This window comes from Lucilia sericata, unplaced genomic scaffold, assembly GCF_015586225.1.
Source record: "Lucilia sericata isolate MDLA Ls3-8-SP2 unplaced genomic scaffold, ASM1558622v1 Contig000274F_arrow, whole genome shotgun sequence".
In the NCBI taxonomy this organism is placed as follows: Eukaryota; Metazoa; Arthropoda; class Insecta; order Diptera; family Calliphoridae; genus Lucilia; species Lucilia sericata.
The window spans coordinates 180,230-198,811 of record NW_023994299.1 but is presented as its reverse complement, the minus strand read 5'-3'; the positions used below and the strand labels follow the sequence as shown (position 1 = coordinate 198,811).

Sequence of the window (18,582 nt, the reverse complement as noted above, 5' to 3'; positions counted from 1 at the left end):
CTAGTTACAGGACTAGCAGTTATAGGTTCTCTACTCTTTAGTAGTTTACTAATTTTTAAAAAAGTAATGTTTTTAATTTCATTTCGCCAAATATAGCACGTTTCTGTATTTTTTTAACATCTACAAAAATATGAATATTTTCTTATCAGTATTTCTAGACTCGTGTGAGTGTTAGTTGTTTTTGTTAGAATACTAATTAGATTATCGGGGTTTAATATTTGTTTATTTTTTATGGGAGTGTCTGACGTAATTTACACTCAATAAAAATGCTCTGTGAGATGCTTAAGAGAATACTAACCAGGGACGGAAAATGAAATTTTACATTCAGAGAGTTAAAATTACAGAAAATGTTATGCGGAAAAAACAAATATAATTGTTATGCAGTTCTACTTCTAACATAGTGGTTTAGGAGAACGGAGGTGGGTTCTTTTCCAACAATTTCTATAGCAGAATTTTTTATTGATATTTTCCTATAAGATAAGAATGTACAGTCAACGTACAAATTTGGCTGGTGCCACGAATTTCGTAAGTATTTATATAAAATTTATAGAAATTTTTTAAACAAACAATTTATCTAAAATTAATGAATTTAAAAAAAATGTGTTTTAAAAACAGAAAATTTATCGATAATTATCTAATAACAAAAGAGTTTTTCTATAAATTAGAAATATATCGAAACTTTTCTAAAAAAAATATTTTAAAAATAAAATTTATCGATAATTTTATATTAAAAAGAACATTTTTTATAAAAAAGAAAACACTTCAAACCTTTTTTATAAAAATAAATTTTATTAAAAATATTTCGAAAATTTTCTATAAAAATAATAAATTAATTGAAAATATAAAAAGAAAACTTTCTGTTAAAAAGAAAATTTATCAACTATTTTATCAAACACTTTTCTATTAAAAGGGAAATTTATCGAAAGAATTTTTTTTCAAATTTTCTATTAGAATGAAATTTTATAGAAAATTTTCAATTAAAAAGAAAATTTATCAAAAATTTTCTATTAAAATATTATAGAAAAATTATTCTATAAATAGAAAGAAAATGTATAGAAAATATTCTCTAAAAGAAAAAAATTTCGAAAACTATATCAAAAAAATATTAAAATTAGTTTTGTGAATTTGAAATAATATCAAACAGAAGTAAAAATGTATCAAATTATCCATCCCTGTTACATATCGTGAAATTGTTTAGACAAGAGTATTTTATGTGTGAGAGAAGTCATATACGACTTTAAGAATCCTTAATTTTAATACCAACTGCATCTAATGATACACTAGTGTATCTGATTTGGATCATAATATGATTACATTAAAAAATGATATGATTATTTTAAACCATAATATAATTGCATCAAAAGATAGTTTGATTAAGAGAATATTACGATTGTATTTAATTATATTAAAATATTAGAAATTATTATTTATTAAAAATATTAATATTAATCATAATATGTTTATGGTTGTAGAAATTTTAACAATCTTGCAGACATGCTCTACTGAACAAAAATTTTAAAAATATGTGTTCAACGAACCAATTATATAAATTACCACTACTCACAGTAGGGTATTTGTATGAAATAAAACTCACTTTACCACTTTATTTGTTTACACTCAGACGGACAGACAAAATATTTTCAAAATATTTATTTACAGACATAAATTGTATACGGTGTCTAAAGATTTATTTACGCGCTTGGTTTTCGTTTAGTATCTCGCTCACTATCTGTACTCAAACCGAAAAACACACACATTAAATGTGCAAAAAGCGCATTTAAATAAAAAATCAGTTGAACATACTTTTCGGTACGAAGAGGTTGAAAAACTTTTAAAATAAAACAAAAATTTTCTTTTAACATTTTAACCACAATAATTTAGAATTAAAAAAGTAGAAAAAAACCTCGTACAACTATTTTTAGAAATGTATTAAACAAAAGTGTAATAAATTTAAAATCAAACAAATGCAAATTAATTAAAGAAATATATAAAACATAATTGTTTTCAAAATTAAATGAAAAACAGCATATTAATATAAAAAAATCCATCCATATAATAAATAATAAAAATGGCTAAGATCGATTGTAAGTCCAGGCGTGGCACCAAAATCTCGGTAATGATCTTGGGTGGTGCCCTCTGCACTGTAATGATGGCCTATTTTGTATTTGGTGATACAAATGATGAACGTGGCTTACGAAATTTACGTATGATATCAATTGTAAGTATGACGTAGGCGACAAGTACATTGATCATCAATGACATTTACAATTTGTTGTTTTCTTTGAACTCTCACAAACATTGCTATTGAAAGAGAAAGTAAGTGCTCTTTTTGTATATAAACATAAAATTTGAGTGAGAAAAAATGAGAAAAAAAAAAAAATAAATGCTGTTAATTTGGCATATTTACAAAAATGTAAACAAATGTAAACGTCATTAATGGTGTAGTATTTATTTATTTTTTGATAGGTTAAACGGATTTTGTAGAAAAGTTAATTTTATTAAAGCTTTTTAGACATGGTGAAAAGAATCCAAGTGAACTATATCCTAATGATTCACATGCTACGCATGAATGGCCTGGTGGTTTAGGAGCACTGACTCAGGTATGTTTAGAAAAAAAAAAAGAATTTATCAACAATTTCATAAAAAAATATCGAAAATGTTTTCTTTTTATAGAAAAATTGTCGATAAATTTTCTTTTTATAGAAAATTGTTGATAAATTTTCTTTTTATTGAAAATTGTCTATAATTTTTTTTATTAAAAATTGTCGATAAATTTTCTTTTTATAGAAAATTGTCGATAGATTTCTTTTTATAAAAAATTGTTTTTTTTTTTTAATGTTTGGATAAATTTTCATTTATCGAAAATTTTCTATAAAAAAAGAAAAACAATTATCAAAAATTTAGCATAAAAAGAACATTTATCGAAATTTTTCTATAAAAAGAAAATTTATCGACAATTTATATTAAAAGAAAATTTATCCAAACATTTTCAAAAAAAAAAAAAACAATTTTCAATAAAATGAAAATTTATCGAAAATTTTCAATAAAATGAAAATTTATCGAAAATTTTCAATAAAATGAAAATTTATCGAAAATTTTCAATAAAATGAAAATTTATCGAAAATTTTCAATAAAATGAAAATTTATCGAAAATTTTCAATAAAATGAAAATTTATCGAAAATTTTCAATAAAAAGAAAATTTATCGAAAATTTTCAATAAAAAGAAAATTTGTCGAAAATTTTCAATAAAAGAAAAATTTGTCGAAAATTTTCAATAAAAAGAATATTTGTCGAAAATTTTCAATAAAAAGAATATTTGTCGAAAATTTTCAATAAAAAGAATATTTGTCGAAAATTTTCAATAAAAAGAAAATTTGTCGAAAATTTTCAATAAAAAGAAAATTTGTCGAAAATTTTCTATAAAAAGAAAATTTGTCGAAAATTTTCTATAAAAAGAAAATTTATCGAAAATTTTCTATAAAAAGAAAATTTATCGAAAATTTTCTATAAAAAGAAAATTTATCGAAAATTTTCTATAAAAAGAAAATTTATCGAAAATTTTCTATAAAAAGAAAATTTATCGAAAATTTTCTATAAAAAGAAAATTTATCGAAAATTTTCTATAAAAAGAAAATTTATCGAAAATTTTCTATAAAAAGAAAATTTATCGAAAATTTTCTATAAAAAGAAAATTTATCGAAAATTTTCTATAAAAAGAAAATTTATCGAAAATTTTCTATAAAAAGAAAATTTATCGAAAATTTTCTATAAAAAGAAAATTTATCGAAAATTTTCTATAAAAAGAAAATTTATCGAAAATTTTCTATAAAAAGAAAATTTATCGAAAATTCGCAATAAAAAGAAAATTTATGGACAATTTTCTATAAGAAAATTTACTATAAAAAGAATATTTTCTATTAAATGAAAATTTATCGACAATTTTTTATAAAAATACAATTTCTATTTATAGAAAATTTATGAAAAATTAAAAAAAAAATTAAATTTTTCGACAATTTTCTATATAAGAAAATTTATTGATAATTTTCTATAAAAATAATATTTATCGAACATTTTGTATAAAAATCTATAATTTATGGAACAACATTTCTCTTTTAGAAAGGTAGTCTTCAATCTTATAATTTGGGCAAAAACTTGAGAATGCGATATTATCGACTGCTGCCGCCGAATGGTCTTTATACGCAGCAACAAATTAGGGTCTTAAGTTCAGCAGCTGAGAGGTGTATTATGAGTGCTAATAGTCTATTGGCAGGTTTTATGCCTCCATTGGAACATAGTAATCCTTTGCCAATACAATGGCAACCGGTGCCAGTTAATTCTATACCCAGAAAAGAAGATACGGTAATTACACAGACAATTTGTAATAGATGTTTCGAAATATAATTATATTTAGTTAATCCATTTCTTCTACAGCTATTGGCCCAAAAGAAACCCTGTGCCAAATATGATACAATTTTAGATAAATTATACAAAAATCCACCACCCGATTTGAAAAAGCTAAACGAAGAAAATGCTGAACTGTATAAACTTTTAACACGACATACGGGCAAGAATATAAGCAATGTATTGGATGTTGAATACTTATATAATACTTTGAAAATTGAGAGTGAAGCTGGTTTAGATTTACCCGATTGGGCTGAAAACATCTATCCCGACCGTTTGGAACCTTTGGCCGAAAGAAGTTATGTACTCTTTACGGAAACAAATCTTATGAAAAAAGTTAAGGGTGGTGCATTTCTAAATGAAATTCACTCAAAAATGATTGATAAAAGAAAGCGCAATTTGAATCCAGATCGTAAAATATTTTTATATTCTGGCCATGATGTAACGCTAGTAAATGTTATGAATTCTTTAAATATTTTGGATCAAACGGCGAAATTACCGGAATATGCTTCAGCATTAGCTTTCGAATTGCATCATAGTTCCCTGTTTAAAGATGATTTTGAGGTTAAGGTAAATTATTTTTTTTATTCTAAAAGTGATGTTTAAATTATTATAAAATGGTTTTATCTTATCCATTTTATCTAAATTGACAACTTATTTTATTATTTTACAGATTGTTTATTATTACAATAGTGATGATAAATTCCCCAAAGAGTTGGCCATACCCAATTGTGATGCTCCCTGTTCGCTAACGAAATTTTCGGCATCTATTAAACATTTACTTCTGTCGGATTACGATGAAACATGTGAAAATACCAAACCAGATTGTACGAGCAAATGACTTAAAAACTATTGTATTTATGATTTCAAAGTGAGATTTTTAAATACAGTTTCCCCCTTATGTACTTGTATTGTTGTAATGTGATAGTTAAAGAAAAATATTTTAAATAAATGTTGTTGAATTTGTTGTTAAATTTATATAGAAATCTGATTAAATGGAAATAATTATTTAGTGTGAATATACATTATTACATGGAAAATTAAAATAATTTTTCTGTAGGTTTCAGAACACTGTGCTACTGTAATTTAAAATATTTGGAGATTGCTAATCACGCTTTGATCGATTCCAATATATTTAAGCATCGGGTAGGGTCAAATAAGGACCGATCCTCATAAAATTCTGAGGAGGGATTTATGTTTACATAAGTTATTTGTGCTGAATTTCATACTAATGCTTATAGGTCAATAATGGACGTAAGGTAAGTTTGTACGGTGGCAAGGATCAAATGAGGCCCGATCATTACGAAAATTGACAGTATAACTTGTGGTTATATATGTATAACTTCGTTGTAAAGGAATCGGTAGATCGGATGTATGGGGCTTGGTGAAATAATGGACCGATTTTCATCACTTTCAATAGGCTTCATCCGTGTCCTCGTCTACGTCCGAAAGAGACGTATGTGATAAATTTCATAAAATTATTGGCCTGTAGTTTGATTGGAAAATATTAATAGAATTTGAATAGATATTACGACCGGTATCGTATGCCGTAATTTTGGCCCACGCCCAATATTAATTCAACTCCACTTAGATGGTCTTCTTCCGAAACTCATGCCAACGCTTATAATGTTTAAAGTAATTTCGTTATTCAGATTCGATATAAATCAGATTCATAAAACAAGACGCTGAAAAAATTCAGTATAATGGAATAAGTCTTAAAAAACTCAGAAAAAAGTCTATAATTGGCACAAGGCCCCTAAAAGGCCAACCACCGAAACCAGTAGTAACAATTCTCAATTTTTTAATTTAAATACTTAAAACAATTACTGTCGCATTTAAAATCTCTAGCCAATATTGAAAGCAGGTGGGAGGGAAAAATTACATTCCTCACATACTAAGTACATACATTTATGTATATTACAGTCATCAAAAAGTCTCTTAAAAATATATTAACAAGAATAAAAAACCTGTTACAACAATAGGGAGATACCTATACCCAAAGATTTAAATGATTAATTTCGTATGTATAATTCTGGAATACATATTAAAGTAATTTTCATATTATAAAGCTGCTACTGGCACCATCTTAACAAATTCATTATTAAAGGGGTTTTCCAAAGTAAATTCTCTTTTAAAGTCATATAAAAAGTAAATCGCTTTCAATACAATTTTCAATTTGCGTTTACTTAATGACAAACACACAAGTCTAGTGCAATTTAAAGTGTTTTTCTGCTGAAGTTATAAATATGATCATTATATGTAAAAGGCTTTGTCGCATATTAATAACGCTATGGATGTTTACAATATGCCATGCTGAATCTAAACCAACAATTCGTGTAGAAACTCACCTCGGTGCAGTGAAGGGCAAACAATTGGAATCGCGTTCAGGTGATAAATTTTGGGCATTTCTAGGTGTACGTTATGCCCAACCCCCCGTTGGTGAATTGCGATTTCAGAATCCACAACCGGTTAAGGCCTGGAAACCCGAAATTTTAGATGCCACCAAAGATGGACCCATATGTCCACAAATAACAGTTAATTTAACCTATCTATCCGAGGATTGTTTACGATTAAATGTCTATACTAAAGACATAAAAGCTAGAAAACCAGTTATTGTGTATTTGTATCCGGGAGGATTTTATTTTGGTGGTTCTATTAGCCTTTATGCTGGGCCAGAAAATTTCATGGATCGAGATATTGTATTGGTGACATTAAATTATCGTTTAGGTTCGTTGGGATTTTTGGCTACGGGCACTGCAGATGCTGCTGGTAATATGGGTTTAAAAGATCAAGTCATGGCCTTACGTTGGGTACAACAACATATCGAAAAATTTGGTGGCGATCCCAATTCGGTAACTTTATGGGGCTATAGTGCTGGTAGTTTCAGTATTGGATTACATGTAATGTCTCCCATGGCGAGGGGTCTTTTTCATCGAGGTATTATGATGAGTGGTACACCATTGGCTCAATTTAAATATAAGACACATCAATTGGATTTGGCAGAACGACAAGCTGGACTTTTAAACTGTCCAGTGAAACCGATTAAGGAAATGGTGAAGTGTTTGAAAACGGTAAGTTTGTACTGAATTTTAAAATGAGTCTTGACACATTGATCTATTCATTTTTCCCAGAAATCCATGATGGATTTTGTGAATACGACAATGGGCATGTTTGAGTATGGTTACAATCCTCTACTAAATTGGGTGCCCGTTATAGAAAATGATTGTGGTGAAAATCAAGAGCGTTATCTTATAGAAGATCCATACACTACCATGTCCAAAGGTAATATCTATAAAGTTCCTCTGATAACTGGCATGACAGAATATGAATTTTATAATTTGGCCTATTGTAAGTATTTTACCTATTATATTAAGAGCTAACTTAAACATATTTTGAATTCATACAGACACTATGCGCAATGATACAGAACGTGAATATTTTAATAAAGATTTTGCAAAATATGCACCTATTTACTTTTCCTATGAACGTGAAACTCCGAAATCGCGTGAAATTAGCGCTGCATTTCGTTCATTTTATTTTCAAAATAAATCTCTTGAATATCCTAAATCTTTACAATCATTTGTTGATTTTTATGGTGATGGAGCGATTTGTTTTAGTCTTCGTTATTTACAAATGGTTTCACAATTTACTCCCGTCTATACGTATGTTTTTAACTACAAAGGTCGTTATAGTCATTTTGTAAATCCTGATACGAATCAGACAATAGGTGAGTGAAAATGAACAGTATATGTATGTATATGCTGCTAATAAATACGATTATTTCATAATCGTTTCAGGTGCGGTACATCATGATGAATTACTGTATCTACTAAATCTTCCTCTACTTACACCGCAATTCAAAAAAACCGATCCAGAAAATATCATAATTGAGCGTTTGACTAGATTTTGGTTTGAATTTGCCAAAAAGGGAGACCCCAATAACGCTTCCGATGAATATTTAAAATCGGTGAAATGGCCTTTGTATTCCCAGGACAAAAAACAATATTTAGAAATTGGTCAAAATTTGAACGTTAAATCAAATGCCGAGTTACAAGAACGCTCACAGTTGTGGGATCGTTTATTTCCCATATCGGAAATGTTAAACCCAATTAGAGAGCAATGCCATATTTAAGGCAAATATTATTTATTGTAATATTATTTTAACGAAAAGTTATAAATAATATAAAATACAATAAAACATACTATAATCCATTAATATTTATACATTGTGGTTTTATTAGAAGTGACACATTCTCTAATAAATAACTTTATTAGAGAATGTAAAAATTATTGTTTGGAATATAACATGAAATATTATTAGAGTTGGAGTTCAGCTTTCATTTATTTGAAATTTAAATTACTTAACTTAGTGAGAGCTTAGGAATAAATTATGTTTTGTATTACAATAGGTTTGATCAATTATATTAGAATCAATTAGAAATATACAAACCTCGATCATATCTAATTATTCTCAATATGTATATTGGAGAGGGTATTATACGTTTGTGCTGACGTTGGAGCTCATAATTATGTTATATATAAATGTAACTTTACCAATATAAACTCAGCTAAGTTTTATAACAGTAAAAGTAAGATTGCCGATTTTCGCTATGTTGGGTTCATAGCCAACCATAGATCTTCCGAAAATTCCTTTTCCAATTCATTTATCATATTTTGTAAGTATGTATAAGCCAATATTCGACCTTAGCCCCATACAAAGCCCTTTTCTGAAAATCAGTTTTAAGTCAATATAATTATATAGAAATTGAGGTAAAATCCTACAAAAGAAATAGTATAAAAACATTTTAAAATTTAAATAAAAAACTAGTGTAGGGTATTAGTCATATGGCATGACCTACTATATTTTCTTACTTGTTAATATTGAGTACTGATAAGGGAATTGAGTGACGATACGAGTCGAGGAGAGATACCCAAAATATTTATTTTTATATCCACATATTCAAACAATGCTATGAGAAGCTAAAAGTTCTGGAGAGAGAGATTAATAGCACTACTGGATTCAAATCAGATATTTACGTTATTTACGGAATGTTTTCTGCCGGGCGATAAGAATTTGCAAATAATTTTAAAATTTGCAAATAATTTTAAATTTACAGAATCGAATTCTGTGCGTTTGTTTGATTTTCAGAAGTAGATCTTATATGGGAGCTATGACCGTGTCGCATTTTATCTAATGTTGTAGTTTGGTAACGAGTTATTTGCGATTAAGTGGCCCAAAAATAAAAATCACTTCCATACGTATATAAAACATATTTCTGTTGAATTTTAAGCTGAGGGTGAAAGGACCCTCAGGAGGTCCCTTTACGGGATTGATCCCGATATCAATATTATCTAAATAATGAGTTATTTACCATTACCAATAGATATGGCCAATTATAGGTCGATTCGAAAAATATTTTGAAAAATAATTTCTATATTTTATATTCCTAACCTTGTATGGATGGGATCTATGACTAATTTTAGGACGATTGGGGGAAATTTTCTTTTAATAATTTGTATATGTACAAAACATAAATAATCGTGCTGAATTTTATTCCGATATGATTATTTTTAATGAATTAGGATTTTAGGAACTGGAATGAATGGTTGAGAAGGGTTTCAAATAACATACATATGAAATTGGTATACAAATAATGTTTATATGTATTAGTTGCACTTCTCCGATCCCGATTTTTATATAAAAAAATACAATTGCTTGCCTCTTTACTGATCAAAGAAAAAAACAGGTGGGTTTGTTGAAAAGATAACAGATGTCATTAAAAGTCAAGTCAAGAATAATGAAATTAATATGAAATCAAACCAATCATTAGGATGGTCCTACGTTGTACAATTACTCTTATTAAAACAAATTTGCTAATTTGTGGTATTTTTAATGGAGAACTAACAAACTAGCCCTGCCTTAATAAACTATAAACAAAGGGGGTTTTCCAAAAGCAATTCTATGAATCAGTAAGTATGTGTTCAATTGCATATAATATTTTTGCTTTACAACAAATCATATAAATAGCGGTACATTTTCAATACGATTTCCAATTAACTTCTGTTAAATTACAAATTAACAAGTCAAGTGTAATTGAAAAGTACTATTATGATTATTGCATTAAAAATATTTTGTGTCATATTAGTGGCACTAAGTGTGCTAATAATTTGTCATGCCGAATCAAATCCCACTATTTGTGTTAATACTTCCTTGGGTGAGATGAAGGGTACTCAAATGGAGTCACGATCAGGCGATAAATTTTGGGCATTTCGGGGTGTACGTTATGCTGAACCTCCTGTTGGTGAATTGCGCTTTCAAAATCCGCAACCTGTAAAAGCCTGGAAACCCGAAGTGTATGATGCAACCAAAGATGGTCCTATATGTCCACAAGTAACGGTTAACTTAACCTATCTATCTGAGGATTGTTTGCGTTTAAATGTCTACACTAAAGATACGAAAGCAAGAAAGCCCGTTATAGTGTATTTGCATCCAGGAGGATTTTATGCCGTTGCTGCTATTAGCAGTTATGCTGGGCCTGAAAATTTCATGGATCGTGATATAGTATTAGTTACTTTAAATTATCGTTTGGGTACGCTGGGATTTTTAGCCACTGGAACTACAGAGGCTGCCGGCAATATGGGTTTAAAGGATCAAGTTGTAGCTTTGCGCTGGATACAGCAACATATTGATAAATTTGGTGGTGATCCTAATTCGGTAACTTTATGGGGCTATAGTGCTGGTAGTTTTAGTATTGGTTTGCATATGATGTCACCGATGGCAAAAGGTTTATTTCATCGAGGTATTATGATGAGTGCCTCTCCACTGGGTCAATTTAAATACACATCAGATCAATTAGATTTGGCAGAAAAACAAGCAAGACTTTTAAACTGTCCAGTTAAACCAATCAAGGACATGGTAAAATGTTTAAAAGCCGTAAGTTGACATACGAAGTTACAATTACAAAAATAGTTGATACAAAAACTTTTTACAGAAACCCATGATGGACTTTGTCAACACCTCAAGAGCCATGTTTGAGTTTGGATGGAATCCCGTCCTAAATTGGAAGCCAGTAATAGAAAATGATTGTGGTGGAAACCAGGAACGTTACCTAATTGAGGATCCTTATACTACAATGTCCAAGGGCAATATTTATAAAGTTCCACTAATAATCGGCACTACAGAATACGAATTTTATTATATAGGTTACTGTAAGTAAAAATGGGTTCTTTTTAATAGCTGATTGGGCATATTAATATCATTCTTTTAGACACTTTACGCAATGAAACGGAACGTCGAAATTTTAATGAAAATTTTGCCAAATACTCGCCTATATATTTTCTCTATGAGCGTGAAACGCCAAAGTCCTTAGAAGCCAGTGCAGCTATACGTTCATTTTATTTCCAAAATAAATCGCTGGAATATCCACAATCGTTAATACCTTTTGGTCAATTATATGGCGATGGTTTGATTGGCTTTGAATATTTTCGTTTCTTGCAAATGGTTTCTAAATATACGCCTGTCTACACATATCTATTTACCTACAAAGGACGCTATAGTCATTTTGTAAATCCTGAAACTAATCAGACTCTAGGTAAGAGAAAATATTAAAACCTAAACGATAATGTAATTATTTTATAATAATTTTAGGGGCTATGCATCATGATGAATTGTTGTATTTGTTAAATGCTCCTTTATTTACACCTCAGTTAAAGAAAACTGATCCCGAGAATGATACAATTGAACGTTTAACTAGATTTTGGTATGAGTTTGCCAAGAAAAGGTAAATTTTTATTTCTCGATTTTTTTATTATAATTGCATGTTTATTTAATATACTTTTACGTTTTAGCGATCCTAATAATGCTTCTGATGAATATTTAAAAGCTGTTAAATGGCCATTGTACTCTGAAGATAAGAAGCAATATTTGGATATTGGTCAAAATCTAAATGTTAAATCGAATGGTATATTTCCGGAACGTTTTCAGTTGTGGAATCGCCTATTCCCCATAAATGAAATGTTAGTTTCTAATAATGCACAATGTAGAATTTAAAGTAAATTTTTAATAAATACTTCCTAAATGCATATTAATTCCTTTGAAAAAAGTAAAGAAATAATATGAGAGAATAAAAGAAGATAACATAATATCTATAAAAGTATTAATAAAGTATAAATACATATAAAGGTCTAAATAAAAACTAATTTTTATTAAGATATTCGCAGGGGGCAGACGTTTTTTTGACCAACTATTCATCGATATCAATTTTAGCGAAAACTGAGGTCGGATTTCAATGAAACCAATTTTAAAATGTTTTTAACGGAAGTCTATTTAAAATGGTTTTTATTTTACTCCAAAAAATTATTTATACTTTTTTTTAATTTAATTTGATGTTATGTGGAAAGTAGGATTAAAGAAGGCCTTATCCTCATAAAAAACGGAGTTCAATCATCTCCAAAATCGTCAATACGGCTTATATAAAATTCAGCTCTGTCCAACAGAATTATAAGCTCCAAAGCGATATTAGGGGTCTGGTTGTGAAATAAATGACAAATTTAAAACATTGTCTTCTTTGGTAAAGAGACAGAGGGAAAAAATAACGTAAGCTCACTATTGACAACGGATTCTGAGCTTACCACGTTTGCTAACTTTAAGACAACGGATGTGCATAAAATTTAGATTGTGACCAGAAAACAAAACTTTTTGTTTCCGAAGTAAAAACTACATTAAAACTCAAATAGATGTGTATATTATATAAATGAATAAAGTTACGACGTTAAAAATTAAATCCTATTAACTAAATACAATCACGATGTTACATAATTATAATGATTCTCATCAGTTTCAAAAGATCTCAAAGGAACAAACAAACCAATACTAAGAAAATGTCAAAAAAATTACATACCAAATCGAAGCCAATTCGTAAATCCAGAAACTAATCAGACTGTAGGTAAGTAAATGAGACCAAATATAGATGATATTTAAATGGTACTTATAGCGGGTTTTATATTATACTAGCTATACCCAGTGTGCTTTGCTACACTAAAAGCAATATAAATAAAAAATCTTCTTAATAATTTTTAAGATTCTAACTGTAATGTTTTCCAGAGATGCATTTTTTCCGAACGTTAATTAAGATTTTAATGTAATCGATGACAAATTAAAAAAAATCTAATATTTTCCCAGATATACGAAATTTTGTATTTAATTCATATAGGGGGTGCCAGGACCCCATTGAAAGTCCGCCCGTTATTCTCTAAATGTTCACATTAATGTCAAAGATCTTCATATTTGAAGATTCTAGCTTTAATAGTTTCTCAGATATACGAATTTTTCTATTTAATTCATATAGTAACTCACAGCCCCCAGATGAAAGTCCGCCCGTTTTTTCTCCAAAATGTATAATAAAGTTCTTCTTGCAATATTTGAAGAATCTTGTGCTATTAGTTTCCCAGATTTTGTATTTAATTCATATGTGAGGTGCCAAGCCCCCCATTGAAAGTCCGCTCGTTATTCTCTGAATGTTCACATGAATGTCAAAGTTCTTCAATTAAAATTTGAAGATTCTAGCTCTAATAGTTTCTCAGATATAAAATTTTCCTATTTAATTTATATGGGTGCTCCAAGCCCCTCATGACGAAAGTCCGCTCTTTTTTCTCAAAAATGTTCAGATGAAAATTTAAGTTCTTAGTGCAAAATTTGAAGAATTTAGTTCTATTAGTTTCCCAGATAAACCAATTTTTGTATTTTATTAATATGGGAGGTGCTGCTCCCCTCATGGGTAGTCCGCCAATTTATTTTCCAAAATGTTTACATGGATGTTAAAGTTACTCGTGCAAATTTTTAATATTCTAACTATAATAGTTTTCAAGATAAACGAATTTTTGTACTTAATTTATATGTGAGGTGCCACGCCCCCTAATGCTAATCCGCCCACTTTTTGTCTTAAATAATTATATTGATACTAAAGTTGCTCCGACTCTAACTATTATATTATCTCAGATATACTAATTTAATATTTTCTTAATATGGGCGTGGCACGTCGCCCACATGAAATTTCAACATAAAAAGTAGCCTATAGTTCCTTCCAGACATACAGGAAGAAACTGTGAAAATTTCAGGAAAATCGGTCCAGCCGTTTAGCAGTCTATAAAGCACAAACAAACAAACATACATACATACAAACACACTTTCATTTATATATATATAGATTTTATGGAAAATGTATTTTTCTATATCTATCAACGATATAAATATGACTTTCAGGTGCTTTGCATCATGACGAGCTGTTGTGTCTGTAAAATGTTCGTACTAGAGCACCTCAATTTAAAAAAATGGACCCGAAAATGATACCATTGAGCGTTTAAATAGATTTTGGTTTGAGTTTGCTAAAAAAATTTAAAATTGTATTTCTTATGTTAAGTTTATTAGTATTATTTTCAATCTTAATATTTCAGTGATCCGAATAATAATACCGATGGTTATTTAAAATCCATTGATTGGCCCTTATATACTGAAGACAAGAAACAATATACATATAGAGATTGGGTCAAATTTAAGTGTTAAATCTAATGGTATTTATCCAGAACGTTACCAGTTATGGGATGGATCATTTCCCATAAATGTTAACTAGAATTTCCAAAGTTGTAAAACCAATTAGCTTTAATACTATCGTTTCTTAGCTTTAAAGAAAAAAAGGACCTTCAAAATACAACAAACATAATTTTTTTCAAATAAAATGGATTATATATGATGATCTACTTAACCAGATCTACCAACCGCACTAGGGCACATGTTGAGTAAATTTTGCCTGTCACACAGTGTAATAGGTACACTGGTTAACACTGTGGTAGAATAGAAACGAATTTAAGTCCGAGGAGTACTTAACAATGAATTCCGACTAAGCTACTTGATAAATAAATTCAATTGTCGAGAAACAGTGTAAATAATTTTTTAAATAGGATGACATTTAAAAATAAAACATAATTCTAATAAGTACATATATTACATTTAACACTTTTTTTGTTGTAGAAAATGAAAAATTGTAAAATATGTCGAAACAAGAGACACCACCTTAATAGCTTTTCAGGGGGTTTTCGTAACAAATTCTAAGAATAATAAAGTAAAACATTTTAACATTTTAACTCTACTAAAAATCATATAAATAGCAACACATTTTCTGAGCAATATTCAAAGTGCAATTGTTAAATGATTAATTCAAAAGTTGATTGTTATTGAAGAAAGTGTCTCTCGCCTGGAATAAATAAATATGATATTTGAATTGAATGTACTTTGTGGTGTATTCTTTACATCATTGCTGATTACAATATGTAATGGTAAAAAAGATTCTACAATTATTGTGGAGACTTCTCTGGGTCAGATGAAAGGCTTACAATTGGAAACGCGTTTAGGTAATAATATTTGGGCATTTCGTGGTGTACGTTATGGTCAACCTCCAGTAGGTGAATTGCGCTTTCAAAATCCTTTACCGGTAAAAGCCTGGAAACCTGAAATATTCGATGCTACTCAAGACGGTCCCATGTGCGCACAAGTAACGGATAATTTAGCAAAAATATCTGAAGATTGTTTACGTCTAAATATCTATACTAAAGATATGAATACAAGAAAACCTGTTTTAGTATATTTGCATCCAGGTGGATTTTATTCGGGTGCTGTCAATAGCAATTATGCGGGACCACAAAATTTTATGGATCAAAATATTGTATTGGTTACCATTGAATATCGTTTAGGTTCATTAGGATTTTTAGCTACCGGAACAACTGATGCTGCCGGTAATATGGGTTTAAAAGATCAAGTTTTAGCATTACGTTGGATAAGAGATCATATAGATAAATTTGGAGGGGATCCAAATTCGGTGACATTGTGGGGCTATAGTGCTGGTAGTTTCAGTGTAGGTTTGCATATGATGTCACCCATGTCTAAGGGTTTATTCCATCGCGGCATTATGATGAGTGCCTCACCATTGGCTCAATTTATGTATAAAACAGACCAATTAGAATTGGCTCAAAAGCAGGCCAAACTCTTGAACTGTCCAATCAAACCAATTAAAGATTTGGTGAAATGTTTAAAAACAGTAAGTTTCTAATTCTAAATCAATAATTCAGCTTAAGTCAAACTGTATAAAAAAATCTTTAAATATTTTCAGAAATCTATGCTAGATTTTGTTAACACTATGGAAGAAATGTTTGAAGACAACTGGAATCCTGTCTACAATTGGCTGCCTGTTATAGAAAGCGATTGTGGTGGAAATTATGAACGTTATCTTATAGAGGACCCATATACCACAATGTCCAAAGGAGATCTTAGTAAGGTTCCTCTAATAACAGGCATAACAGAATACGAATTTTATTCTATCGGCTATTGTAAGTAGATATGAAAACTGTAAATTAGCATGTGTTTAATTTCTTGTCTACAGATGCTTTACGCAATGATACACAGCGTCAACATTTTAATGATGATTTTGAAAAATATACACAAATCTATTTTCTGTATGAACGAGAAACGCCAAAGTCTTTGGAAGCAAGTACAGCTATACGTAAATTTTATTTCCAAAATAAACCATTAGAATTTCCCCAATCATTAATACCATTTGGTCAATTGTATGGTGATGGTTTAATTGGTTTTGCTTATCATCGTTTCTTACAAATGGTTTCAAAATATACGTCCGTCTACACTTATCTTTTTACATATAAAGGACGCTATAGTCATTTTGTAAATCCTGACACTAACCAGACTTTAGGTAAGCAATAAGAAAATCTATAGATAACAATACCATACTCATTTATGAAACTCTTTTAGGTGCTATGCATCATGATGAGTTATTGTATTTACTAAATGTGCCCTTATTAACGCCTCAATTCAAAAAAACGGATCCTGAAAACGATACCATTGAGCGTTTAACTAGATTTTGGTTTGAATTTGCCAAAAAGAGGTAATATGTTATTTGTTAAGTTTATATATTTTGTAATATTAATTTTGTACTCATAATGTTACAGTGATCCTAATAACGCTTCCGATGGTTATTTAAAAGCTGTTGAATGGCCTTTGTATACCGAAGACAAAAGACAATATCTGGAAATTGGTGAAAATTTAAATGTTAAATCGTATGGTATCTTTCCGGAACGTTTTCAATTATGGGATCGTTTATTTCCCATACCGGAGATGTTAAATTCAAATAATGGACAATGTAGAATTTAAGAAATTAAAATTTTAATTTAAAAATAAAACAAGTAAGAGTGCTATATTCGGCTGTGCCGAATCTTATATACCCACCATGAAATCATGTGTCTTAAATTTGAAGTGAAAATGGACCTACCTATACTGTATAAATCGATGTTTTTGCTACCACAATTTAAACATTTATTGAATTTTTTCTAAACTGAGGTGATGATGGTACTTATTTCATCATATTTAATATTTTTTTAACAATTTGATTTCCTGTAAATTTACTTATGGTCAATTTTGGACTGATCCTCCTAAGATTTTGCTTTCAAAGCTTTGATACAATATGGCCCGATGCTCATAATATTTGACAGAATGATTTTAGATCCTATAAAACTAGTTCATGACGAATTTTATCGATATACTGGTATTTTTTCTATGAGAAAGGCTGATAAGGTCAATGATGGACCGATCCTCAAAAAAAAGTTAGAACAATGTTCCTATAAAACTTGTTTATGTCGAATTTCATTGCTTTACTATAATTTTGAAGATGTTGTTTATTTCGAATTTCGTGGTTTCCATAAAACATGTTAATGTCAATTACGTTGATATACAGGAATTTTAAAGCAAATTATGAGCTTCGAAGTAATTTTCAGAGAGGAACCTTATATGGGGGGAAGGTTAATTATGGGCCGATCTCCATAAAATTTGGCAGAGAGGTTTAAGTTCTCCGAAAACTTGTTTACGTCGAATAACATTGCTTTACTATAATTTCGCAGCAAGTTATGAGCGTTAATGTAATTTTATGAGGGGACCTTATGTCGGGGGTAGGTCAATTATGAGCCGATCTTCATATAATTTGGAACAGATTTTAATTCCTTTAAAACTTATTTATGTTGAGTGTCATTGATTTACTGGGATTTTAAACAAAGTTATGAGCTTTAAAGTAATTTTCTAAGGGGAACCTTATATAGGGGTAGGGTCACATATTTGGCCGATCTCC

General features: G+C 29.3%; 4 protein-coding genes across 4 annotated transcripts; all 4 read left to right on the top strand.

The window, feature by feature from the left end:
- Window positions 1–1,773: 1,773 nt before the first annotated feature.
- LOC119603131 (lysosomal acid phosphatase) lies at window positions 1,774–5,388 on the top strand. Its single transcript, XM_037955036.1, has 5 exons — window positions 1,774–2,218; window positions 2,505–2,600; window positions 4,118–4,360; window positions 4,433–4,972; window positions 5,076–5,388. Exons 1-5 carry the CDS (start codon window positions 2,069–2,071, stop codon window positions 5,241–5,243), a joined length of 1,197 nt encoding a protein of 398 aa, XP_037810964.1. The 5' UTR covers window positions 1,774–2,068; the 3' UTR covers window positions 5,244–5,388.
- Window positions 5,389–6,583: 1,195 nt separating this feature from the next.
- Window positions 6,584–8,624, top strand: LOC119603135 (venom carboxylesterase-6-like). The gene is made up of 4 exons (XM_037955041.1): window positions 6,584–7,473; window positions 7,534–7,750; window positions 7,809–8,129; window positions 8,200–8,624. The coding sequence occupies exons 1-4, from the start codon at window positions 6,649–6,651 to the stop codon at window positions 8,532–8,534; spliced, it is 1,698 nt and encodes a 565-aa protein (XP_037810969.1). The 5' UTR covers window positions 6,584–6,648; the 3' UTR covers window positions 8,535–8,624.
- A 1,834-nt stretch (window positions 8,625–10,458) lies between these two features.
- Window positions 10,459–12,490, top strand: LOC119603128 (venom carboxylesterase-6-like). The gene is made up of 5 exons (XM_037955026.1): window positions 10,459–11,336; window positions 11,395–11,611; window positions 11,671–11,994; window positions 12,051–12,183; window positions 12,251–12,490. Exons 1-5 carry the CDS (start codon window positions 10,512–10,514, stop codon window positions 12,450–12,452), a joined length of 1,701 nt encoding a protein of 566 aa, XP_037810954.1. The 5' UTR covers window positions 10,459–10,511; the 3' UTR covers window positions 12,453–12,490.
- A 2,845-nt stretch (window positions 12,491–15,335) lies between these two features.
- Window positions 15,336–17,692, top strand: LOC119603130 (acetylcholinesterase-like). Its single transcript, XM_037955035.1, has 5 exons — window positions 15,336–16,491; window positions 16,564–16,780; window positions 16,834–17,157; window positions 17,217–17,349; window positions 17,414–17,692. Exons 1-5 carry the CDS (start codon window positions 15,667–15,669, stop codon window positions 17,613–17,615), a joined length of 1,701 nt encoding a protein of 566 aa, XP_037810963.1. The 5' UTR covers window positions 15,336–15,666; the 3' UTR covers window positions 17,616–17,692.
- Window positions 17,693–18,582: the final 890 nt, after the last annotated feature.